This window comes from Phocoena phocoena, chromosome 4, assembly GCF_963924675.1.
Source record: "Phocoena phocoena chromosome 4, mPhoPho1.1, whole genome shotgun sequence".
NCBI classification, from domain to species: domain Eukaryota; kingdom Metazoa; phylum Chordata; class Mammalia; order Artiodactyla; family Phocoenidae; genus Phocoena; species Phocoena phocoena.
In genome coordinates, this window is record NC_089222.1 from 76,152,542 (window position 1) to 76,179,710 (window position 27,169).

Sequence of the window (27,169 nt, forward strand, 5' to 3'; positions counted from 1 at the left end):
CGCTCTAAGACCACCACCGGGCCCCATCTGAGAGCAGGTTTTCCTGGCTTGGTATGATGTATTATTCCAGGGGATGGGGGACGGTGGGGAGGGGGTGATTCGTAGATAGAAACTGTGAGGTAAAACAACACCTTCATCCCCCTCTAACTCTCTTCAAGTTCAAAGTCAAAATAAGCAACTTTTACCTTAAGGCAAAGGAACCCGACAGGCTAGCAGAGGGGGATACTGACTTTCTCTAAGACAGAATCCCAAAGCAAGGACACACATTTTTAATATCCATGCTGAGGAACAGGGCAAAGGTATATTCCATTTCAAAAATTGGCTGGGTCCACCCACAGGTCAGACACAGCTGGGCCTATAGGCAGCTCTGCTCTGGGGAAGTTGACCCCTGCAGAGTGGCACGGCCTGTGGGCAGAGGCAGGGACAGGAAGGAAGAAGGGCTGACTGGACATCGCAGGGAGAGCTGCACTTTCGGTTACTTGAGTCAACAGGTGGGCTCTGGAGGTGAAATCTAATCCTCTCACTAGGAGAGGTCTGTGAACCCTAAGGAAGAATTCAGGAGTGTCAACGCAAGGGAGCAGGGAAATTAATCACAGTCAGTCACAGCTGTCCCGGCTACCAGGAGAAGGCAGGTGGAATACACAGGGCTCCGGGAGGGCTGTGTTGACTAGAAACAGCCTCCCTGGGAGAGTCAATACTATTTTAAGAGACAAACAAGTGTGACTGTGGTTAAAGATAATCATAGTCAGATGTTGGCAAAAGTAGACAAACATTTCTAGGCCTCTGCTATGTAGGGTATGAAAGTGTGTGTGTGTGTGTGTGTATGCCAGGCAATGCTTATGTTATGTTAAGAGCTTTGGCGGCAAAGGGTTTACATATGCAAATAAAAGTAATACCCCGCAAGAAAAAGCTGCTTCTGGAATTGCTGACCCATCGATAGTTTCAGGGACACAATGTGGAACTGTCCCAAATTCCATTACAGTAATAAACAAATACAGAACTTGATAAAAGGATCAGAATCAAGCTGGGCGGCAGGGTAAGTGGGAGAGTAGAATACTGAGAAGAGACCAGGACTCAGTTTACTAACCACATGCTCTCGGGGAAATCGCTTCATCTGTCTGAGCCTCAGTCTTCTCATACGTGAAATGTGTAGGCTGGCTCCCCAAAGAAGAACAAAGGGGAGACTGTAGTATCGCATGGTAAATCATTCCCATAGATACTCCACTCCCATCCACCACCCCACGTCCTTTCCCCACGCTATTTCCTTTGCCCGACTTCTTAGATGAAGAGTATCCCGCCTGACCCTTCAAGACACACTCCCCATGTTACCTCTTCACAAGGCCTCCCCAGCACACAACTTCCGTACCCCTCCAGGAGAGCTGGCTGTGCTGTCTCCTGAGCACGTGCAACAGAAGAGGCAGGAGGACTTCAGCTGTCCTTAAACTCACTGCCGTTTCTCATTAGAGCAAGGGGCCTACGGGTCAACAGGGACGAGGCCTGCTGGCTGGCCTCCCCAGCACAGGGGCACCCCAGATTCCCCAGCTTTGTGAGCTGAAACCCTGCCCCTGCTCAATCTCTAGCCTCACCCCCACCCCAGGGGTGGGTCCTAAAATAACTGGAATATTTTATTCCCTGGGCCACGGGGATTAAGTCAAGGACGGTCACATGGCCTGACTCCACACAGGTCCCAAGAGAGTCAAATTGGGGGACTTTTGACTTCCTCCTACCCGCTGAATATGAAGGTCTATGAGTGAGTTTCACTCTTGGAAAAAGTAATCTAAAATCTAACCAATAATACGTTTAACCAAAATGTCAAGTTTCTTTGTTTTCGTCTAATAGTGATAAATACGGTTTCTGAATACAAGAAGCTCTGATTGGTTGCTAAGGACAGAAGAGAAATTTCTAAGCCATAAATGGAAGATCAGGTATTTACCAGAGCGGATCAGGTAACTGTAGTAATTCAAGGAACACATCCAAGATGATCAACTTTGGACACGAATATAGGATAATGGCACAAACTAAACAAGTAAATATAAAGGTCTTTAGTGGTGACCTGCTGAGAGACTGCTTAAGAATTCAACACGCTGGCCAGGTGTAGGCAGGAGACCTTTTACCTCTTAAGAAAAACTGTCGTCCTGAATCAGCCCTAGGACCCACCAGATCAGCAACTTGTTTTGAACAAGGACACTCCCAGGGACCAAAAATTGGGCAAAAGGCCAGTAATTAGAGGTCTAATAAGTTACAAGTCTGTTTTCCTGGAAAGCTTTGAAAAATATTCACTAATCCTCCACCCCACTTAATGGTCCATCTCAAATTACTGCCCTGTAAGTCAGAGAAATATCTGACAATGAGAAAGAATATTATTGTTCATAATAATAACAGCATTTATTGACTGCATTCTATGTGCCAGAAAGCTAAGATTATACTAGGTGATACACACACACTCCAGTAAATACCTGTATTTTCCCAAGTATAAGGATGAGGAAATTAATATAAAGAAGCTAAGTAACTAGACTAATGTAATTTAGTAAATTCTAATGCCAGGATGGGAACTCAGTCTGACCCTCTCTAACCCACAGTCTCCCCTTAGAGACCTGAGCTCAAGAGAGAATTGCCCTCAAAAATCCTGCTCGTTTACTTACAGAAAATGACAGAGGAGCACAAGAGAGCTAAATGGCCCATGTTCCCTTCCTAGACAAGTCCCTGTTTGTAAGACTAACCTGGACACTGTCACAAAGTGCTAGAATCCCAGCTCTAGAAGCTTTGTGATCTGATTCTCCTCTCAAGTGCACGCCAGGGCATTTTGGAAAGACGCATACGCTCCACATGGCGTCTCCAAACCTGCCTCTGTTTGTTAGAGAGCAAACAGAAAAATAAGATTGTCCTATCTGAGTCACAATCTGATACCATTCTAGAAATGTCACCTATGTATGTATGAATTTTATGGTGTAGGATGCTAATTATGACTATAAACACAAATTGGAGGTGTGACTAAGTTATAAGAAATATTTTACAAACTAAACCAGTTTCAATCCTTTGCATTTGCATATTTTTATACTAAAATTTTTTTTTTAGTATAAAAATGTGCAAAGCTATTCTACCAACAGAATTACAGACACTGCCTCTGTCCTGTCTCTGAGATATGTACACATTGAAAGAGAAAAAGATGCAAACCCAACAAAGATGCACCCCAGACAATGAAACAAGGGCTGAAATCTATACAATACAATGTGTAGATTGTATCTCATGAACCTGGCATTGGTGACTTTGGAATAAGAGGCCAGAGTGAGCCTACACATAATTGTGGCATAATGCTTGGCAGGAAGCCACGGTAATTACAAAGCCAGGTGAGCTATGTCGCTGATACTTTACAGTGGGAGGAAACCAAGAGGGTGGAGAATTTGGCTGACTTTCTCTCAGGGACCCAGCCAAGCTAGGATAAACCCCAATCATCCTTTGGGATGACTATACTTCTCCCCACCTTGAACTCCTCCACTTCTCCCCCCAGGGCTGATCTGGTCTTTTGGGGAGACTTGCCCACCTACTCTTCTAACTCCTACAACACACACACACACACACACACACACACACACACACACACCCTGAGAATAGACCAGCTCTGATTTTGCTCTTGCAGTCCTCGCTTGTGTATGCTGGCAGAAGGTCACAGTTAAACTTAGACCTGACTACCTCACCATGAAGGAGCTGGGGAACTGGCTGTTTGAGGAGATCCACAGACACTCTGGGAGAGGTAGCTGATAACACTCCAAGTGGAAGCACTATTTGGTAGTCAGGGTGTCAGTTAAATCGGGAAGGGGATATAATTTCCAAACCAAAGCACAAAGAAACAGGGACTTAAAAATTAGAAAGGCTGGGAAAAACCCCAGAAGGTTACTGAGGTCTTCGCCCACCTTCACACAGAATCCAAGTAAACAAATAGGATTGTTTGTTTTTTAAACCCTTTGTGGAATGGGAACCAGAAAAGGTCTCAGAACTCCACTGAGTACACTGACCCGCATGTTGTAGAGTCAAGTCTACAGCACTGCTGAAGAGGTTCACTCTGACTCAGTTGAAACCTGCCCTCATGCGTGATTGAGGGTGTATCCCTACAGGAGGTGGCAGCTGTAGATGGTAACACCTCAGAGCAGAAACTAGAGCTGGGGGGGAAGCCCAAGGTGTGTAATGGTGAATGGGAATCTGGCCCTTCCCATCTGGATCCCAGTGTCAAGATATGTAGGAACATGACAGCTCCCTAGGACTCAGGTCATGAATTAGGAAGTGAGGGCCTCGGCAATGATCCCTTATGGACACAGTACAGGTTCCCCCCAGGTGCTTGTGAACCAAAGAATGGCGCATGAGCTCTTGAAGCAAGCCAGTGTCAAGCAAGGTGACTTCCATAAACTGTCTCGTTTTATGCTTCTTTTACTCTACTTCCCTGTGTTCTCCCATGATATTTAGCAAAACCTTCTGGAAAGACCCTTTAAATGTGGTCCACTTGGGGACCAGAAGAATGGCAGTAACAGACTTTCAGTACTTACGTCAGTTCCTCACACAAGGTCCCTTTTGCCCCAGTGTAAATTCTACCTCCTCCCCTCTCACTCCAACCGATCCTCTCACAGTGCCCTTTGGGAGCACTTACAAAGATCTGTGTGTGTGTGAGAGAGAGATCTGCTGCCCTCTCTAAACTGGAAATTTACAAGAGCAATGGCACACCCACTTTGTTCACTGGCTGTGATTGCCAATGATCCCCCAGTGTTGGAGGAGTCAGAGATGACCAGCCCAGGAAACTCTGAGTAAGGCACCCAGAATACTGTGGCAGCCACAAACCTCCCTGGGTTGTCTGGGAGGGCTTCATGGGATCCTGATTACTGGAGCACACTGGCTATCCAGGCCTGGCTTTGGATCAACCTTGGCCTTCCATAAGGCCTGGAAGGTCATAGGAAGATCCCATGACATGTCTAAAGAAGGTCCCCCTATAGCCCTGCCTCACTTGGAGACTCCAGGCCAGTGGAACAGATCCTGATTTTGTCAGGACCTGTGGGACCTAGCCCTCAGCTCCAGGTTCTGGGAATCCAGCTGTGATTTCAGAGTGGTAAAGTTCCCCCAGAATCCGTCTAGACATTTAGAAACACCAGATGCAAGTGGCCACTGTAGGATAGATTCCTATGGGAGCAGATCTAGAGCAGGTGGCTAGGACATAGTTTCAGGAACCTGAGAGCGATTTCTGATTCACTGGGATCCCTGCCCCCCCAGATTCCTTCCAAAGAGCTGGATTTCCCAGAAGACTTGATCCAGTGCTTCTACCCTCTCCATCCCTCCCCCCTCAAAAAAAAGGGCAGGACTATTCTACGTTTCACTGTCTTCTCTGTAAAGGTATGAGCAATATGCCACAGACAGAATGATACCATTTTACTCATTACCAGCTCAGACTTCAGGCAAGTCTTTTGTCTTTTCCAAAGTGCCCTTCTCATGGATAAAACTGAGAGCTTTATGTTCTGCGATGCCGCAAAATTCTAGTGTTCTATGATGCCATACAAGCGAGGCGTGCTACATATTCAACTCTCCCTACACAAATAGGGAGATGGTCCCAATAGCCTGTATAGCACTGCACTCTGCCAGGCACTCGATGATGCTTCAGGAGGACAAAAATGGGATGAGAAATGCTGTTCAGAATGAATCAGACACTCAAACATCATTCAGCTAAATGGCAAAACGAAAACTTGCCCGAGTTCAACCAGGAGCTGCATGCACCCACCTAGTCATGCCTTCTCTGGACCTCGGTCCTGAGTCAGAGCAGCGGGCTCCCTCCGCCCCATCTTATCCCTGAGACCCTGGGGACATGCAGGCCAGCCACACTTCTCATGTCATATGAAGAGGCAGGACTGGAGCGAAGTCCGTCAGCTGGGGGTTAGACAGCTGGGAGATGGTAGCGCGTTGTCAGTCTTCCTGTTCACTATTCTTTCCAGGACTTCCCCACATTCTGTTCCTAAAAGCTGGCTAATCGGCGCTCCATGAGGAGAACTTGCAATTTCAGTCCTGTTTGTTTCCTCACAAACTACGTTGCTCAGAAAGGAAAATGTATAACTGCTTTGCTTGAAATTTTCAGTGGAGAATGCCCATGGGCATCTTTAAGCATCAGAGAGACTGCCATCCTCCTGCAATTATGGAGGGGCTGCAGGACGGCCTTGGGTTGGCCCTGGAATGGGGTGAAAGTTTCTAACTCTATATCCTTTCCACTCCGGCACATCAATGTATCGTGGGCTATAAAGTCTAGGACAGCTCCATGTAAAGGAAATATAATGCAAGCCACAAATGTGAGCCACGTGTCTTATATAAAAAATAAAATTATATAATTTTATGTCATTTAAAATCTTCTAGTAGTCACAGTAAAAAAGTAAAAACAAACAGGTACAATTAAGTTTAATATACTGTATTTCACCCACTATGTCCAAAATATGATCCTTTCAATATGTAATGAATATAAAGATTACTGAGCTACTTTACATTTTCTGTACTGTATATAATTTACACCGACAGTACAGCTCCATTTGGACGCCCCTCATTTCAAGTCTGCAATAGCCACATGTGGCTAGTGGCTACAGAATTAGACAGCACAGCTGGAGAAGGCAGGTCTCACCTCTCCTCTGTGGTCCCCTGCACATCCCTGCTGCTTTGCTCACACTATGTACTCAGCCCTTTAAAAGCCCCTGTAGGGCCCAGAGACAACCCTACATCTCCTGAGAAGTCCTCCCAGATCACCCCAGGCACTGTGCTCTCATCAAATTCTGCATAGCTATTTTAGTCAGAAATCAGGCAGGACCTTGAAGCATCTCTCCTCTTATTGTCTTCAGCAACTATTTTCCTTTTTTTGGTCATTATTTACTGTTTTATGCTTATGGGGCAGCTCCCAAGTTGGACTGCAAGACCCTCAGGGGCGTGGAAACATCTTAAATTCTCTATGGTTGCTAGTCTAATACCTGCCACATGGTACTCAAATATTCGGGGATCAACACAAAATATGCTCAGCTCCATTTCTCATATGATTAAGGAACTAATGAAATCATTTGAATGTGATAGTTGGCACAATTCCACAGAGACTTCTATATGCTCATTAATGCTCACAGTAATCCAACGCTTACATAGCACTCACCACGTGCCAGTTCTAGGTGATTTACGTACGTCAACCCATCTAAGCCTTGTAAAAACTCCGTGACTAGGGCTTCCCTGGTGGCACAGTGGTTGAGAGTCCGCCTGCCGATGCAGGGGACGCGGGTTCGTGCCCCGGTCCGGGAAGATCCCACATGCCGCGGAGCGGCTGGGCCCGTGAGCCATGGCCGCTGAGCCTGCGCGTCCGGAGCCTGTGCTCCGCAACAGGAGAGGTCACAACAGCGAGAGGCCCGCATACCGCAAGAAAAAAAAAAAAAAAAAAAAACTCCGTGACTAGATTCCATCATCCTTTCCATCTTCCAGACAAGGAAACCGAGGCAGAGTTTATGTAACTTGCACAAAGTCACACAGGCAACTGGCAGAACTGGGATTCAAACTCGTTCTGGCCCCAGAGTCCAAGCTCTTAATCATCATGATATACCGCCTCTCAATCCAGAACACCCCACAAGATGAATTTTTTTACACCCTGCTTATCAGTACGTAGCTTAAGCATCAAAGGCTTTCAGTCAGCATATTTCCTTATCTAAAAAGAATTAAGTTAATTCAGAAAATGTAAACAGAAGTAAACAATAGGAGAGACATGAAATTCCTGGTCCCAGAGGATGTTTCTCATAAATCCTCTTTAAACAAAGAACAGTACACTCTTCCTTTCAAAGGGTATAAAATTGGGGATAACTGGCAACAACTAGGTCTTGAAATCTGGGATGTCCTTTCATTTAGGACCTCCGCTTCAAGGGATTTATCCTAAGGAAGTAATTATAGGTGTGTGTTAAGACTTAACTATAAGAATGCTCATTACAATATTGTTGATAATAGCAAAATGAGAAACAACCAAAAATAGGGAGGTTGAAAATAAAAACAAGCCATATTTACACATGATAAAATGAGCACCCAGTAGTATGGTGATAAACCAGCTCTCTGAATAAAACAAAAATCCTTGATTTGTGGTGTCTGGTAACATTCTTAGTATAACTACTCCCACCACGGCTGATTTCAAGCTACCAATGGCTTAACCATTGAATATTTAACAATCCCAACCTGAGCTGAGCTGGCATATCACTGAATGCATCCACAAAAACGTCGTGGAAGTTGTTTAGTATGTTATGAGAAAAAAGTTTGTAACACTACTACCCTATTTCTGGAAAAAATACACACATGGAAAAATATTAAAAGGATATATTTAAAATGTTAACGGAGCTCTCTCTAGGTAATGGGATTTTATTTTCATTTATCTATATTTTCAAATGTTTTCCCAATGTTTATGTATGATTTTGCTAGGCAGATAAAAAAAAAAATCAAGGCTCTCTTTCCCAGTAACAATAATTTTGAAATGACCTATCTTTGGAGGCATGTCTCAAAAAGAGAAATCCCTGGACCTACTCATGAAGGCAACTGCACAATGAGAAGTCTCAGAAGTGAGAAGATTCCTAACACCACGTGAGCAAGAAAAGGCTGAGGGAGTAAAACATGCAGCTCTAGCCCCATGCACACTGGTCTCACGGGGGAGAGGGGTAAGTCGTACCCCTCCCGTGGGGTGAAATATACCTCGCGGAAAGGAAAGGTGGGATGTAGGGAGTGGAGATTTGTCAACTCCACGACAAGAATCTGCCTGTACAGTCTGATTCTGGAAAGATCTACTTCTTAGCCCAGGGGTCTTCCTCATCCCTTCTCACCAAATTTTAGCCATTATATTAAATCAGTACCAACAACTGTCAAGTTCAATTCTTGTCTACAGCGAAACCCTTCGTAGCCACTAAAAGGATCCTGGAAATGCACCTCTATGGAAAGATGTTCTGAAGATTAAGTGAAATCATGTTTTAAGGCAGAATATATTTATAAATATGAACCCATTTATTTTAAAAGGGGTAAACATATAGAAAAGGATACATTAAGTGATTAAGTAGTTGTTACGAGGTAGTTAGGATTATGCTACAAAGTTATGCTTTTATGGTCTTTTTTGTTTGCCTAACTTTTGATTTTTTTCTGAAGTAAGCATAGTTACCTTTTAAGAGTCTGAGGAAAATGAACATAAGAGGGAAGGAGTCTTAAATGGGAAGAACGATGCCACAACTACCCTCACTCGGCCCTGGGGGCTGAAGGGTTCAGGGAAGATGTAGGTGATTCCTAATTCCAACCTTGTCCCTGTCACCCCCGACCCTCCTGGCAAGTAACAGTGAGTGGTAAGGGCCTCCCCCACTTCTCAAAGCAGAATCCCCAGGAAGCAGGTCACAGACGCCCTTGCTGGAGCCGGGGGAAAGGAGGAAGAAGGTGGGGAGGGCGCAGAGGAGAGAAAAGAACAAACGAAAACTATGAAGCCTCCTGGAGGGCTTGTTAAAACACAGACTGCTGGCGCTCACTCCAGAGTTTGAGTCAATGGGGCCAAGCATCTGCATGTCCAACATTTTCTCCAGTGTTAACCACTCTTGGAGAACTTCTACTCTAAGCAGAGAAAGATGAGGAGGCAGCACACAGGTGTGAGCCTGACATCCAAAACCCGTGCAGAAGTGAAGTGTTTGCAATTCTTTTTAACAGTGAGGCTTGCTTCTCTTTTGGATGGGGAAAGATAATATCCCTTTCTCCCTGGGGGCAATAATGGAGATGCTAATGGTGGGAGAGCAGAAACTGGGACTGTCCTGAGAGCCTTTTGCACACCAGGTGCTGTAAGAGACCAAACAGATGCCTACAACTAATCCCACCCCAAGGAGAGCAAGTACCTGCATACAGAGATGTTTCATTAGGTACTGTTTCAACCGAGCAGCAGAAGGGGTTTCCCTTCCTTTCAATCTGCCAGTTTCCTCACTATGGTCTCCAGCAAAGCAAGAAGAATGTGAAAGGACCTGTTGCATAACTCTGATCTTTGCTCTTTTACCTGGCTAAAGCCAACCTGGCAGCCTCTTGGCTGCCTTGCAGCTGTAACCAGGGCTCACCTCCTTGCACGAAGTATAACACAGAAGGTTCTGTCAACCTCAAAAGAGGAACTCCATTAGTCACTGAATAGACCAAGCAGCAGGGCCAAGCTACCCATGTTTCCCAACCACAAGGAATACACAAGATAATGGCCAAACCTCAGAGAATGTCCAGAACCTTGGGGGCTGCTGTGGGCAGGTCATGATTTTTACCTAGGCAAAAACAGCCTGAAGAGGTGCAAAGCTTGGCAAATGAAGGGTATGCAACAAACGTTGGCTGATGGGATCAGAAAAATGGCTCTCGATTAGATTGTTAGCCAAAGTCAAGGGGCAGGCAGGAAGTGATGTCTTTTTACATAACATAGGCTTTCAGGACCTAAACTTCAATCCTGGTGTAGCCATGTTCCAATTCTCGTACACCGTGTTTCCCCTCAGAGAAGAATACCTTGAGGATGCTTCGGGTATCTTGCCAGTACCTTCTCTCAGATGTTCTTTTACATAACCACAGTGATTATAATACTAGAAGCATTGTATCTTTTAAAATTTTTTAATTAGTTTAATTTAAAAAAAAGGAAATCCCTCTCGTACTTATAGATCACAAGCGTTCTTTCCCCACAGTGGCAACTCTACAGCACTGAGGCACAGCGGACAGTGGCAACTCTACAGCACTGAGGCACAGCGGACAATGGTTTGAACCAAGACCATTACGTTGCTTAGGAATGTAGATTTGCAGCATTACCACCTAGAAGACCCACAGATATTTAGCTGTGAGTCCCCTGAGTATGGGGTCTCTGTTTAGTATTCCCAACTACTGTTACCATTAGTAGCTAACCTTTTTAAAGCACTTTATACGCCTGGTGCTACGCTAAGCCCTTTACATACATTGTCTTAACTAATCCTCACAGCAGCCCAGCGGGGTCAGTGCCGTTATGATTCCCATCCATTCTCCCCCAGTATCCAGCGCAGGGCTGGCAGGCAGTCAGCACATAAACATTTGTCAAATGGATTAAAACACTGTGTGTTACATAAAAACCAGCGACTTTCAAAAACGGAATGATAGGAATGTATTTCATTGATTCATTTCCACCGGAAAGGGTACACTTCATGAAAAGAGACAAGAAAGAAAGGCGGGGAAAGGGGCCTTTGGAATTAAATTGAACCAGAGGGGAAAACATGGACAGATATTTACGAAGAACAACGTGCAGAAGCTGCTCTGGGAAGGACAGAGGTGTGACTGCGGTCTCTGCCTTCTGTGGCCTTGGGACAGAACAGCCACTGAAGGCAGAACAGGGAGGTCCAGATCTCAGTGGCTCCAGGCAATGCAATCACCCCCCAGAACCACAGATCATTCCACAGTTAACACCCAAGTTCCAGCTTGGGGTCAGCCTCTACCCTTCTAAGTTGGGCTTGTCTAGAGTAAGAGAAACTGCATGCCCAGGAAGACAAAAATGGAGTTGCAGAAAGAAGGCTGGAAAAGGGCTCTAGGTCTGACTCTGCTACTAAATGGTTGGATGTCAGTTTCCTCCTGTAGAAAAAAAGATCTATTAAATAATCTCTAAGATTGCTTCCAGTTCTAACTTCCCATGGTATAGCCCCTTCTGCTTGAGAAGCCCCCCTCAGCTTTTAGACCTGTGCTCTTTTGAGGGCATGGAAAAGCTGGGCCTTAGTCTGAAGGAGAGGGCGGGCCGTGCAGCCACTCACATCCACTGAAAAGGAGAAGCACTTCAAAAGGATGGGGAGTCTTTTTAGGGCAGAAGAGAAGCACCAAGATTCAAGGGGAACTTCATTAAGTACAATACCAAAAACACTGCTCCAGACTAAGGTAGGCTTACAGCATTCTGGGGCTGCAAAGTGAATCCCTCATGTTCACTTTAGAAAAAACAAAACCAAACCAAAAACCTTTTATTTTGAATAAAAACACAGAGTCTGAGTTTTTATCTTTTTATCTCAGGTTAGGACTTACCAACCTGTAGCACATGGAACCCCTGGGGTGACACGCCTACAGCATGATCAGTGATTGTTGGACCCACAGTTGTACCAAAAGAGGACATTTGGCTTCCGCTTCCAATCTCCTCCACCCCAACCAAATCCATATACTCCTATTTCTACTAGGCTACATTATGACTGGAAGGCAGGGAATAATTGATATTCTTGTTACTACCCACTAGTCAGAGAATCAGGTATGGGAAGAAAACCATAATATCTAGGTTGGCAACAGTATGTATGTGTGGAAATTCTCCCCAGATTAAGGTATATCCCTGGGAGGCAGAGAAAATCGAGAGATATAATGGACAAACATACATGCTAAGTGGTCAATTCAATTTTCATAGTGGTAAAGGCACTTTCTGGAAGATAAAGAAATAAAAAGGGATGTATACCTCAAGGCCCCAAGGCTTCTCTGACCCTTGGGTGGTTAACTAAAGTAAACAAAAGTGAATGTCACTTTTGTTCCTCTCTGAGGTTACCAACACCTTTCTAAAGGAACTTGGTGTCATGGTTTCACACATTAAATTCAGTTTATAAAATGAGCTGTATTAATTCATGGGCCAAAGAAGGAATATGCACATCCAATCATAAGATTTCTGCTTAGTGATTCTGGGGAAACACAGGGGGGAAAAAAGAAATTATAGATAAGGATGACTCGGGATGCCCTGTAAACCCCCATAACTCTTACCCATACCCTGTGATGTCAGCCCCAATCGCCCCTGTGGCGAAAGAGCCATGGGACTGTGATCCCAGCAACTCTCCTGTGAGCTTACTCGGCCTGGATAAGTCGCCACCCTTTCCTCTCTTCACTTCTGAGACAGTTTTCTGAACCAGGTACTGTCTCACAGTACAAATGGGGAGATGTGATGGCACATGGGCTTGAGAGGCAAGGACAATGATACAACAGTAAGCAAGTATAAACAAACGCCATGCACACTGTGGAGAAGCAGAGGAGGGCAACAGTCAGGAAAGGTTTCCAAGAAGGGACTTTTGTCCATATACCCAAAGTTAATTGACTAGAAAATTAAAGGCTCTAAAACTGGCTTCCAACTATCAAGGTCTGAAAAGTCTCTAGGCTCCATGATCTAAGAAGTCACAAATTCTGGTCTGTAGCACATGACTTGGCAACCCTCCAGGTGACTTGAAATCCTTTCTGTCACTCGGAAACAAGTTGCTTTTTCAAATTGTAAGATCACTAAAGGATAACCCAGAATGGACCCACTCCTTCAGCTATAGAGGAAAGTCGAAGTAGTCAAAGAAATCCTGAAATTTCCCACAGAGCGTGACATCAGTGATCAATCACCCTTCAGACACACACATGCCACTATTTCATGTTTGGCTATTTTCCACTTCCAAAAAGGCAGTTATAAATGTATTTGCTGTCCTTCTTCCTTCTCACCCATCTCTATGTCTGTTCTACCCTTGGTTTTCAGTTTTCCTGCCCTTCAATACTTATTTCAAGGTACGGAAGGAAGGTCATCTTTCATCAAACCACTTTGCCACACCCATACTCAATAGAACCAAAAACTGGAACAGAAGAACACAAGAGAGTTGCCTTCCTCACTTTTCCAAATCCAAAGACAAGCTCCACTAACTTCGTCCATATTTTTCTCAAATATGATCTTTAAAGGCCACACAGGTACGTCACTAAATCCTTGACTCTTACCCTAGTGTTAACAATTACAACCACTTAGGATTCACCAGAGCAAGTCCAGGATAGCTTAGCTTTGTGTCAAAAAGAACCAGAACATTCCACTTCCTCTTGGTTCCTTTGTCCCAGACTTTAGAAGGAGGTGTCCTTTAAATGCTGAGTGACTGGAAGCCAGTTAGTCAAGGCCCCTTGACTCAGGAACCATAGTAGTGAGTTCTAAACCATTAGCTTCACAGTCACCTGTACAACCAGAGGAACTGGTTTAACTGAAAAGGGAGGCCAACCGTCCCTGGTGTAGATGCCCTGCACTCCCATCAGCCTCTCAGCCTCTCGCCCGAACCCTTCTCTGTGTTGCAGTTGGGCAAGCTTCTTCCTATGGAGTTCTGGGGCTCTGGACACTGCATTCAAGCTCAGTATAAGACATTATCTTTACAGTCTGCTTCGAATATATGCCTTCGGGCTGGGTGGGGACTCTGAGCTCTCCTTGCTGTTAGAGCAGACTCAGGGAGCCCCCGGGCAGTGCCCAGCACCTCAGACACATCATCCTGTCCAGCGGCTGCCAGGGGCTCTTGGAAGGGTGGCTGAGTCACGACCCCCACCATCTTTCTCAGATTGGAGCCCCAGTTTTCCATCTTCACATGTTTCAGATGTGGCAAAGAATAAGGACTGAAGAGGGAGAAGGCAAGAGGCACCCGCCTTTGTTACCCTCCTTCTCCCTTTTAAGCTGCTTTCACGGCTTGGGCCTTTTGCCTCCCTCTGTCTTCAGCTGAGAGACGATGGTCTCCTCCAGCTCTGGCTCCAGCAACCCCCGCCCCCCCACCCCCTGCAAGCCACAGAGCCTGCAGCCGCCGCTTTCCCAGTCCTGCAGACAGGAGGCGACCCAGCAGGCACCCCAAGGGGGCTCCCTGCCCCCTCCTCTCACCGCTACACGGAGAGCCCGCCAGGGCAATTCACAAACAAAGCAAAGGCTGAGAGACCCCTGGAGAATTACTCTGTAAGGGAGCTGCGGCTGTCACACATCTGGACTCAAGGAGGCAGCTGCAGGGCCTTTAGATAAGCACCGCCCACGTTCCCAAATTCTGCCTTTGGACAGGAAATGGACTCCCAAGAAATCCTGCTTGGAAACCCTTCACCATGAAAGCAGCCCAGCCTTGAGCGCAAACCCACCCACTCGGATTCCCTTTGGCCATTTCCTGCTTCCTCTCCCTTTTAATACCCCCTTGCTTCAATTCCCAGCCTTGGTTCTGAATGTTTCTGAACTAGGCTTGGATTTTTGTGAGGGTCCCTGGCCTGTTAAACTTCCTTCTCCCTCTGAATTCTGATTTTGAGAGTTAGCTACTACTCAGTTCCAAGCTATTCTAATTAAATGCAGGATTGAGAGAATCTGACGCTGAAATTATGAACCTTAATGACTTGGGGAAAGGTCCTTCAGATTTAATTAGTTTTTGTAGTCTCCTATCTGCTTAGGATGGAGAATTTGTCAGGGCTATGCGTGGGGTGAGCACAGAGAACTCGGCGGTCACTTGGATGAAGTTTATTCACCAGTAACTCCCAGAGAGTTCCATCAGGACTCATTAGGCGAGGATGGGTAAGGAGACTGGGGCATTGCAAATAGGGGTGGAGGCGAGACACCCAATAGGTGAAATTTTAAAAAGGCTTATGTCAAGTGAGAGCCTATATTCTCACTTCTAACCACACAGAAACAGAATCTCCCCCACCCTCCAAGCTGAGGTGTTAAAGTGACATGAACTGTGTTAGGTACATCTGTTAACTCTGTCTAGGAAGGGCTCGATTTCTTTTTCAGCATAGGCTACACATTGATGACTTTCCTTCTGTCATCCTTCTCACCATCGTGTTTTGCAGGCTGATTCTGGGGAAATTAGTTGCTTCCTGCAAGTCTCCTCGACAACACTAAAATTAGCAGAATAATTAAATACAGTCTTAATTGGGTACATAGAGAGTTCTTGGTTAATTAATGAGCCAAGCTCCGGCCCAGAGCCGCAGACCCACGGTGACCTGCCAAAGCCCTGGCAGACAAAAGCCCGCTCTAGTCCCCAAAGAAAGTTGTCACTTGGCGAAAATATTTCCTGGTGTAGAGACAAGTGTCAAACATTCCTATAGCTAAGAGTCATCTGTTAACCCCGCGGCTGAGGTCCATATGTAAATGAGAGCACGAAAAGTGTGACTCTGCCACTACAGGGACGCGCAGAGCTCCGAGTGGCCTCTCCCTCTCCCTCGCATCCGCGCCCCAACCCCTCTGCTGGCTGGAGCCCAGCATCCAAAGTCGCCGGTAAGTAACTGAGTTCCCAAACTTCAGCTCCGCATCCAAGTCAGAAGCTCCTTGAGAGTGGAGAGCAAGCGAACCGCTTCGTGCCGCAGAAACTGCAATGAACACAGTTGGGAGCAAACCCTCCCTTTGCCGTGCTCCCCTCCCCACCCGCATTTTCCCCAGACCACGGTCTACTCCCCCCCACCCCGCCACCCCATATTCAGCTTGCCCGGTCTCTGCCTAAAAAGAAGGCTTAGCACCGACAGCCACTCACCTCTGCAAGGGAAGCAACAGCAGCACTTCGCCAAGAGCCACCCCAAAGAGGGACCTCGGGTGTACGCGCGGTCGCCGCCCTTCATGCTGCCGCGCGGCCCCAGCGCTCCCGCATGGCCCGGGGTGCCCGCCGCTGTGGGAGCGCAGCAGGCAGGCCGCCGCGGCCGCGCGGCCCCGAAGCCAGCTCACAACCTCGGCCGTCCCTTCCCGCCCTCCTCTCACGCACCGCGGCAACGACTCCGACTTTCTGGGAGCCAGGGCCACCTTGGGGAGAAGGGGAGGGGCCGGCGGGGAGGGCGGCGCTGGGGGCGGAGTTCCAAAGTCCAGCTGTTTGCCCGAGTCCCACCGGCAGCGTGGCCCAGAGCCTTATGCAAGGCCGCTCTGACCGCTGGCACGGGGCACGCAAGGGGAGGAGGAGCGTACACAAAACAGGCGCAAAACAGGTGCTTCCCCTTTAGTGCAGCTTCCTCTCCTCAAAGGCCGCCACAATCAGCTCTGGCTTAAAATCCGCAATCCAATGAGGCCAAAGAGGTGGGAGAGAAGCAGATTTAGAAGGTTCGAGACTCAGTAGTGCTTTTTCTCTGACAGGTTCACCCCCTCCTTCTCCTCAGCCTCCGAACATGGACAGCCCCCTCTGTGTTGAAAACACCTTCACCTACGCTTTTCGTTCCTTCTTTTTAATATTTCAGGCTAATAATTAATGATAATTGTGCCTCCTCTTTTTATCAGCTCCGGGGTGGTAATGATGTTGTGGGAAAGCTCAGTATTGGAAAGAAACCATAAGACGGAAGTTCAAAGCTGTTTTGTCACCTAGTAGCTGTCTGACCTTAGATGAGTCATTTCACTCTTTTGATCTTCAGTTTCCTCATTTAAAAAATAAAAGAAGGAAAAAGAATTCCCGGGGCTTCCCTGGTGGCGCAGTGGTTGAGAGTCCGCCTACCGATGCAGGGGACGCGGGTTTGTGCCCTGGTCCGGGAAGATCTCACATGCCGCGGAGCGGCTGGGCCCGTGACCCATGGCCGCTGAGCCTGCGCGTCCGGAGCCTGTGCTCCGCAACAGGAGAGGCCACAACAGTGGGAGGCCCGTATACCAAAAAAAAAAAAAAAAAAAAAAAAAAAAAGAATTCCCATGTTACAGGATTGCTAAGAGAATTTAAAAACACATATCCATGAAGTAGCTGTTAGAGAGATGTTTTATACTTCCAGTTGAGTGAGTGCCTACAGAGAAACTGCAGACACCTTACTCATGGTGGAAGATGTCCATTCACCACCCCCCAACCACACCCAGTGGGTCTATCATCCCTTTACTTAAACCCCTATCCGTTTCCTTTTTAAGCCTTTTCATATTTCGAGGTCAAGCTCACATGCCCCCGACCCCCCGAGAAGCCCACCGGCACCACACCAACTGGACCTTCCCATGAGCCACTGCGTTTATCACTCACAAAGCGTCTCTCCCATTCCTTGGCATCCAGATTTAGGAAAAGGGATGGCTGGAAACATACAGCACTCAAAGTAGCCCATTCATCAGGAAAAAAAAAAAAAAAAAAGGGAAGTTTGTAAGAGGGACAAAAACCAGAAGCTTGATCACTCAATTCCAACCTGGAAGAAGGACAGCCACAGGACAAGACTTTAGGAGTTACTAAGATTTGGGGCTTCCTTTCTCAGTTTGAACCATGCTTAGGTTTTGGCCTTATTTGTGTTGCAGCACCTGCCACATGGTTGGAACACAGTCGATGCTCAGTAAACACAGTAGCACACCTTCATGAGTAACAACAGCTAGCATTTATTGAGCATTTATTTGTGCCAAGCAGTTTCCTGGTTGCCTTCTATACATTAGGTCATTTATCCACACCAAAAAACCTTATAAGGTAGGGTCCTCTTTTAAATCTGAAGAAACTAAATGAATGAATGATGATGAGGCTTCGATGCTTTAACTCTTAAGAGAAACTCTAAAAAGCTTCACCATGTAGGAAGAGCAGAACCCAAAGTCAAAATCTAACTTCTAGTTCTACCACTGCCACCTCCCTGATGGCCCCTCCTGGCAAGTGTTATATAAGAATCTCACTGTCGAGCAAGAAATGTACCCCTGGTGCTCCACATGTGAAACAGCGAAATGAAAGTTGCGCAGGCAGCCCACACCCCAGATTCCGGAATTCACTGATCATCCTATCGGTCAGTCTCATCTCGACAGCTTGAATTACTGCGGGATGTGGCAAGCAGTACTGTTGTCTAGTTCTCTCTTCTATATCACCAAATATAACACCCATTTTGCTGTTCTTGCAAGCCCAGAGCAGAAAATGGCCAGCACCTTCAGCCCTTCGAAAAGTGAACTTTGTTTGCTTGTGATCCACTGTCTGGATGCTATGATACAGGAGTCCATATTTGGTCTACCCACCCAATCCGCCTCCTTGAATACTTTTGGGGCACTCTCATAGGAATTCAAAAATGCTTCAAAGTTGCTTGGTGAGTAACCAGTTCCTTTTTTACTTAAACCTCTCTGGGCCTTTGTGTTTAAGTGACACTGGATCATCTCTCCATCATAATCTTTTGCAAGAGGCTGACAACATCATCGTGTAGAAACTGGCTTGAATCAGATGTCTGAGGAAGATTCAGCCCTTGCTTCAGAAATCAGAGTCCTGGAAACTATTAGGTAAAAAATAAGCTTCGAGGATCTATTGTACAACAAAGAGAATACAGCACATATTTTATAACAACTATAAATGGAGTACAGCCTTTAAAAATTGTGAATCACTGTGTTGTACACCTGTAATTTATATAATATTGTATAACTTCAAAAAAAATCAGAATACAAGTAGACTCTAAAGTAGTCTTAGTCTCCGTGAAAAGGATCCATCAGGCATGTTTCCATTGGTCCTTATTATAACCCAGGAACCCATCCTACTGTCAACTTAAAGGCATAAAACCATTAGGAACACCTACCCATCTTGAATTGATATGGTCAGCACATTTTGGAGACTGGCTAGGCATCAATAACCCAAGAGTCCCACTGCCATCCTCGTGTGCCTTCCAGAATGATACCAGTGATGTCTACAACCCAGCGAGGAAGTCTTGAACACTACTGGGACACTGACTGATTTCAGACCAATTCATTAACTCAGCAAACACTTACTGAGTGCCTACTATATGCCAGGCTCTGTTCTAGGCACTGGGTCTACATTCACGAACAAAAACAATCCCAGTCCTTGTGGAGCTAGCCACTAGGACAGATTCAACATGAACGTGAAAGAGAAGGGAATCGATGTCAGATATCTGACCGAGTTTTGAGTTGAGGGATTTGAGAAAATAGGGGCCTGAATCCTCTAACTTACATCTAGATGTTGTAATTGTCCTCAGGACAATATGGAGGGGGTGGTAGGGAGATGGTTTTTAAACACAGATGCTTAATAGAATCATCAGGGAAGATTTTCTAAATTCTAGGTATTAGAATTTTTTTTTTTAAGGTTCTCCAGGTGACTCCAGGGTGGAACCAAAGTTGAAGAACCATTGATGCCTGGGTCTTCCTCCCTCCAACCCTCTCAAGATTCAGATTAATTCCCCTTTGGGTGAGGCTGGGCATCAGTATTTTTTTAAAGCGCCTCAGGTGTTTGTAAGATGCAGCACAGTTTGAGAACCATTGGTGGTGTGGTGTGCTGGTTCTCAAACTTGAGTGCGCATCAGAATTACCTGGATAGTGAGTTCAAACACAGATTACTGGGCCCGCTCCCAGACCTTCTGATTAAGTAGGTCTGGGGTGGGGCCTGAGGATTTGCATTGCTACAAGCTTCCAGGTGACGTTGATGTTGTTGGTGCAGGGGCCACACTTTGAGAACCATTAGTTAGCAAAGTCTCTCCCATCTGTTTGTAATCTACACCCCCTTCTTTCTGTAATAGCACCTTGATTTTTCTTTGAGGAACCAGCTCTCCTCCATTCTCAGACCATGTCTGTGGATGTAGTTGACTTCCTCCCTCTGTCCACCCTCCACTCTAAGGATGGGCCCATGACCCGGGCTCGGCCAGCCAGCCACAGGGACTGGTTCAGATTTAGCACATGACTCCATTTCAGCCAATGATAATAAATCGGAAGACCTTAGCAAGAACTACTGGGAAAGCAGCAATCCCTTCCCAGAAGATTTCTAAGTTGGTGGAATGTTAATGTAAAGCAGATGGAGGCCATCCTGCCATAACTACATAAGCAGAAGCTGCCTGAGAATAAAGCCAACATGGAGGAAAGAGATGAAATGAGAGCGAGGTAGCGGGTTGTGTGTGAGGTTTGATGCCATCACCTGAATACGCTTTTCCTCCAAAGTCTTATCTATCCCTGGACCTTATCTGAGCCCCCCAAGTAAACATCTTCTTTTGTATAAGGCAGTTGAACCTCTATAATCTCAAGGTTTTCAGACTCCACTCCACCTACTCCCAAAGTTCAGGTTAAGAACCTCTGAGCTACAGCAATATCTTTGGAGTGTTCCTAATTTCCAAACAGATGGTTCAATCTTATTCTTATTTTTGGCAGTTTGTCTTCAGTTATGCTTCCGATCAAAGTCTACCTTACATGAATTAGGCTCTCTGCCTACTGATGTGTCGATTTTATCTCATCTCCATTTCCCACAACAGTGAACCCCAAAGAATTCCTGCTGGTCTCAGCCTGCACACATACTGGGCCCGGTATACCACAATGCTGGGCTTGGTACCAGGGACTAGTGGGTCTGCCCTCTCCCCTCAAGTTAGCCACAGGCTTCAGGAACGCTGGACCATGACCTCAGGCATCTGCCCTTTTCACCAACAGACATGTGTCCAATTTTGTCCTTTAGACTTATGCTCCTCAGATTTGCAGGAACTGAGTTTTCCAAAATCACATTTATCCAGATTTCTTATTGAGAGCTCAGCCCAGAGAGAGAAGGCAATAGCAACTATGCCCCAACTCAGGCCTAGAGATTCCTGTGAGAACCTTCCTACAGCGACAAGTACAGTACACGCCTTCTCCAGAATATGCCAGGTGAGGGCTGTGGGCGTGGTTTCTGGGGACTGTGGGCAGCTCCACCCCAACCGGTCACTTACCTGCCTTTTCCTCCAGTAGTACATCTCTCTTCCAGCACCCACTCCCAGATTCTGATCCAGATTCCCATCTAGAGTTTGTAAAAAGCTCTGCACGTGATTTCAGTAAGAAGTCAGGGCAAAGGACCATGGACCTTGGGACTCTGGGATTACTTCCTGCGTGGTACCTACAGAGTTTAGGGAGCATCTGGACTCAAATGTTTTCACTTTCTCAGACTCTGACATCCTCCCACGACCCGCGACACTCTCTAGTTACTAACCGCATGCTCCTTAACCCTCATCTTCCCTGTGTAGATTTCTGGCCTGTGAACTGCCTGATACCAGGGTGGTTCATAATTTTCCCCATATTATCCTGTCCTGGCCTCCATTTCTGACTGTGGCTTAAAACTCTGAGGTTCTTTTCAAGTACTGATCATTTATACAACAAAGAGTTGGTTTTTGAATACCTACTATCTGCAAGTCACTAGGTTAACCTGTATATGGGAATTTATAACGGGAAAATTATATGAGAAACAGAAATTGAATGACTGTTCCCTGAGCAAAGACAAGAACAAGGTGAGTTCTAGGAAAGCAGTTGGTTCAATTTTTCTGTGGCAGAAAAGGGAAACTGGAGGCAGACCAAGACTGGACATAAAGTAGAGGTTTCATCCTTGTGTGAGGAATAATGATTATCAGTGACCAGAAACACTTATTAGAAGAAAGGAGGTGCAATTTGTACATTGCTTCTGTATTTAATTAGAACTCCAAATACGTCTTTCAAAATTGTATAACGTCCATGTGGACAACCATTCCCAGGTTATATGTGTTATGTTAATAGTAACGTCTACAGGAAAGCATGACTGCCAGCATTATGCATAGTAATCTCTTCTCCTAACTACACCTGTTTAGTGTGGTCTAACCACTGCACACCTGCTGGTCCCGTGGGTGCCTCCATCCACCTAGCGACAGCTCCCAGACTCCAAGGACTAAACCACCACTGAGCTCGTCCAATCTGTCTTCAACTATGCCCTGTAAAGGTGTCCCTCGCTCCCCCTCTGCCTGCCCAGCTGACAAGTGTCTGCCTCCTTCTGGCTGTCTCACTTATGCGCAAAAAGCTTAGCCTCGGCTCGCCTTCTGTTTTTCAGGAAGGAAGCATGCCTGATCACCCTCTGAACTGAACCAAGCCCCAGGAAAGGGTAGTCCAGGCGATGCTGAAAAGGCTGTGGGGTTTCACAAAGGACCCGGGTGTCTCCCCCAGAACAACCAGTGCTCATGCTTTTCTGGGGTGGATCTGCGGGCAGCCAGGACGGGTTCCTGGAGATCCGAGCTCAGGAGGAGACAAGCTATTTATCAAAGTGAGAGATGACTGCAGCTGGAGTTGCTAAAAACAAACCACTCCAGGTTTATCTACTTCCAAAAACGTTCACTTCTAAGTAGGTCAAAGTGTTCCCAAACTCGGACAGTAAGAAGTGCCCGTCTATCACTCTGAGTTCCAATTTGGGAAGGCTTGCCGTTGCTAAGTGTCCACTATGAGGGATGCTATTTTCATTCCAACTGTCAATGCCCCCTCCCCTCCCACAGGCAGAAATAGCAGCTGCAGCAGCATGTAGATTCATGGGTGCAATGAAGAGGTCTCTGACACATTAAATGCAAAGTGGATTTTGCCTTGATGTAACTCAGGTCAATTTAAGGAAGCTTTCATTAATAGGAGGGAACGTGGAAGACACTGCCCATCCTTATATTTCTGAGTTTTCAACCGTTCCAGATAAAGGAGAGGTGCTTAACCCATGTGTCCCCAGAGAAGATTTCCCAGGAAGCAGGATTTCAAAGACATTCTCACTCAGAACTCCTAGCATCAGAACATCATTCCCTATATCCCCATCCTCAGGCTCCCCTGATAAAGCTTTGGCCGGTTTCCTCTACAGTTCTCAGGGGATGGAGGACACACTGAGCCTCGCCCTTCACACATGAACTCTCTCAGGGGTCCCTGATTCATGGTCCTTTCTCTTCCCCTCCCTTCCTCCTTCCTTCCTTTTCTTCCCTCTCTCCCTTCCTTCCTATAAATATTTACAGTAACTTCTTTTATGCCAGCTACTGTTCTTGATACCAGGGACAGAGTAATGAACAAAATAGACAAAATCCCTGCACTTGTACAGGAAATCTGGGGGGTTGCAGTATGGGGAATAGACAACAAACGTTAATAAATATGTCATGTAGTGCCATAATTGCAATGAGGAAGAATAAAACAGGAAAAGGGGTACACAGTGGGATGGAAGAGGGTGGGAGTGAGGGAAGACCTCTCTAATCAGGTGACATTCAAGCAGAGATGTGAAGGAACTGTGGTGACAGCCGTCCAGGTATCTGAGGACCTGGAGCGTTCCAGGCAGAGGGAACAGAAGGGGTGGGTGCTGCCTAGCAGAGTGTCTGGCTCATCTGGGGAAGCGTTCAGTCAGGCAGGCTGGTCAGGAGGTGGTAGGATTTGGTAGGAAAAAACATCCACAAGGATGTCCGCACCCTAATCCTCAGAAACTGTAAATATGTCACCTTACACAGCAAAGGGGACTTTGCAGATGTGATTAAGGACCTTGGGATGGGGAGAGGGTATCCTGGATTATCCAGGTGAGCACAATGTAATCAAACGAGTCCTTAAGAGCAGAGAACCTTTCCCACTGTTGTCAGAAGGAGATGTGACTTTGGAAGAAGGACCAGAGGGATGCAACGTTGCTGGCTTTGAAGATGGAGGAAGGGGCCATGAGCTGAGGAATGCAGCTGGCCTCTAGAAGCTGGAAATGGTGAGGAAACAGCCTCTCCCCTAGAGCCCATGTTGGACTTCTAACCTACACAACTATAAGAGAATAAACGTGTGTTGTTTGAAGCCACTAAGTCTGTGGTAATTTGTTATAGCAGCAGAAGGAAACTAAGACAGAGGAGATGAAATCAGAGAACAGGCTCTGGGGCGGGTTCTGCAGGAGCCTCCTTGCAGCCACAGAAGGGACTTTGTTATTACTTGAAGTGAGACAGGGGCTATGGACTGTTTGAGCTGAGCTCTGGCCTCCCACTGCATACGGGAGCCAGCAATGGTAATTATCTACGTGCCCACCTGTGTACAAAAGTAGGCACCCATACCTCCTGTGGCCTTCAGGGCCTTGTGGAGAGTAAGGCAAGTGGATGTGGTATCAGAATCAGTGTTCCTGGCTGGGGCTGGGGGACAATGGTGGGGAAACTAGGCAGCCCAGTCCTATCCCAAAGGCAAGTACAAGAAAAGGAGCAGGCTGGTCCATGAGTGGACAGCCTCTCTGCTGCTGGCGGGCAGGGAGCTGGTATGAAACATGGCGAGACTTGCAAACGGAAGCACTCCTCATACATGCTGCAGAGTTTGGGTTCAGACTGCAGTTGCAATCCTACAAGGGTCCTGGAGGAGGGGTAGCTGTTTTCAAGGTCTGAGTGACACAGGGGAAGGCACTGAGGTGGCCTGAGGAGGATCCTGACACTGGCTGGCCAAGCAGCATCAGAATCCCGCCGCTGAGAGCTCCTGAGGCCGAGGCCCGCAAGGGCTGTTCCTCACGACCTTTACGATCCTCTCACCTGTGACCTTCCCTAAGCAGATAGGGTGGGCACACCCCCAGCTACGAGACCACTGTCGCTCCTTCTCTGCTTCCCAAGCCACATCCAGTGCATGTCATTTCTGGGTCCCCTGCTCTTTTGTGGGGAAAGTGGTTTCAGCTTAGCTAGCTCTAGCAAGACAAAACTGCATCAACTTCCCTTTGGGGAAAGTTCTGTTTTCTGGAGTGACCTCCTCTCCGTCATCTATCCCCAGCTTCTCCTAGGCAAGCACCATCAGTGGCAACCTCTCCTCTCTAGTTGAATCCGAGGCTCTCAGTTTAGCTCTGAGCTCCACCAGCTCTGAGCTTGCTCACGAGGCTGCAAGGAGCAAAGACGCTATTCAAGCCTCACCCTCCCTCCGCTCTGGATGATAAGAGGCATCATCCTCACGCACATTTCACAGATGTACAGTGGACACCAGGAGGCATGAAAGTGCTGTTGAAACAGGTGTCTGGCATGAGCTAAGTCTCAGCAGGCCAGCTGCAAAAAGGAGAGGGGCAGGATCTCTGCAGGGGGCCCCAGAGACATCAGTTCCTTCTCTTGATAATGCAACATCTCCTCCTGCGCCAGTCCTTCCTGGAGGCAGCACTGCACTGGGGTGTACTTAAAGGAGGATGTGGCCTGGTCTGACATTTTCCTATTTGAGGCCTTGATTCCAAGCCCTTTGATGTCCTAAATAGTATCAGAAAGATGGTAGCTGGTCTTAGGTAGGACATCTCACCCAGAACAAAGTAGTCTTGGGGCAATTTCTAATTGTCTTTGTTGCTCCCTTAGTTTTAAATGGAAACAAAGGAGGGAAGAGTGTGGACTGAATGGCACCTATATCTCCCTCTTCCTGAAACTGTCCTGGGAGGGCTTCCAGTTGGTCAATAACTATTGAGCCATCTCTGGCCCATCCTAACATAGACAGGTAAGTGGAAGAAATTCAGTTAAAAATAAAATAAGGCAGTTTTTACAAAACTGCCCTATGCCCTTCTCCTCTTTGAATTAACGAAGGACACCTTCATGCCCAGCCCGACATTCAACATCTGAGCACAGCCCTCCTCACATAGGTTGGCCCATCTCTATGGTGTGGTCGGAATGTTACCTTTAACAACCAGAGTTAATCACTGAAAGAACAGTGCATTGAGAGGTACAAGCCAGGGAATAAGTTGAATTTTCAGCTTAAATATGTCGTATATAATCTCTACCCACTGGGTAGAAGACAAAAGAAAGTTAGAAAAGAGGAGTAAACCATTATTTCTTGGGAAATCATAGAGCCAGATGGACCTGCTGTTGGTAGACTGCAGAAAGGGCCCAGAGTAGGCCAGGAATGGAAACTGAGAGAGAGGGGAGGGTGCAGAGTAGAGACAATGTCAGGCCTTTGCAAAACCTATGGATGGAACTAGAAACAGAACCTTGACCCCTTGACCCCTGGAGAAGATTCAGGCTGGAAATACTCTAGACACCTCCCTACAGAGGTATCAGAACTAGAACAAAGGGCAGGCAGGGAAATTAACATTCATTGACTGCCTCTAGGGTGGTAAGCATAGGCTAGAAGTCTGACTCAAGGGAAGTGGGCATTATTGCCCATTTTATAGATTTTAAGTATCTTGTCCAAGGTTATCAACTAGTCAGTATCTGAGCCAGGATTCAGACCCCCCAGATTTTCTACCCCGAGACTCTTAGTTACTCCACACCTCTCATCATGTCATTGTATGGTCTACCACGTACCATTGTAAAGCCTTGTGCATAGCAGGGTCGCTTTTGTTTTATTCTCAACAATTAGCCTGTACACATAACAAAAAGACCAACTTCGCAGTTTAAAATCACTTTTCCTAAACATTGCCTCCTCTGAGCTTCCCAGCAGCTCTGAGAGATGGGTAATTTTTATCAGCTTCCCTTATAAATGCAGAAACCAAGATGAAGTGAGTTTCTACTCATTCCACACCCTGTCCTCTTCCTGGCCCATCTGACACCCTGAGTACAAAGCCCTCCCCTGTTTTCTCAAAGATTTGCAAGTACACGTCTATGAAAAAGATAGGCTGATTGTAACGTATTAGATTGAACCATTTAAAATTGCTGACTTTCAACCAGTTTTGACTACAAAAATGGCAATTTCATGTGGTTCAACCTAATAAATTGGACCTCAAAATGAGGATATTTATGCTATGCCTGGATGGATTAAACATAGGATACTTAGGCTAATCACTTTAGGTTGCTAAAGTGATTCTCTCCTGATGTGGAGAGAAAAAAAGCAGACGTTTTAGAACTGGAAGGGATTCTAGAGGTAAATCAGGAG

The 27,169-nt window shown here is 46.4% G+C and overlaps 1 protein-coding gene across 6 annotated transcripts in view; it reads right to left on the bottom strand.

The window, feature by feature from the left end:
- Positions 1-27,169, bottom strand: part of KALRN (kalirin RhoGEF kinase) — a 640,054-nt gene that overhangs the window by 94,543 nt on the left and 518,342 nt on the right. For 4 of the 6 annotated variants that reach the window (XM_065877085.1, XM_065877088.1, XM_065877086.1 and 1 more), the window contains exon 1: positions 16,254-16,338. The exons of the other annotated variants lie outside the window; for them this stretch is intronic. In XM_065877085.1, coding sequence (XP_065733157.1) covers positions 16,254-16,338 — 85 coding nt within the window. Of the gene's footprint in view, positions 1-16,253; positions 16,339-27,169 lie in introns of those variants that run through there. 6 annotated transcript variants of the gene reach the window in all.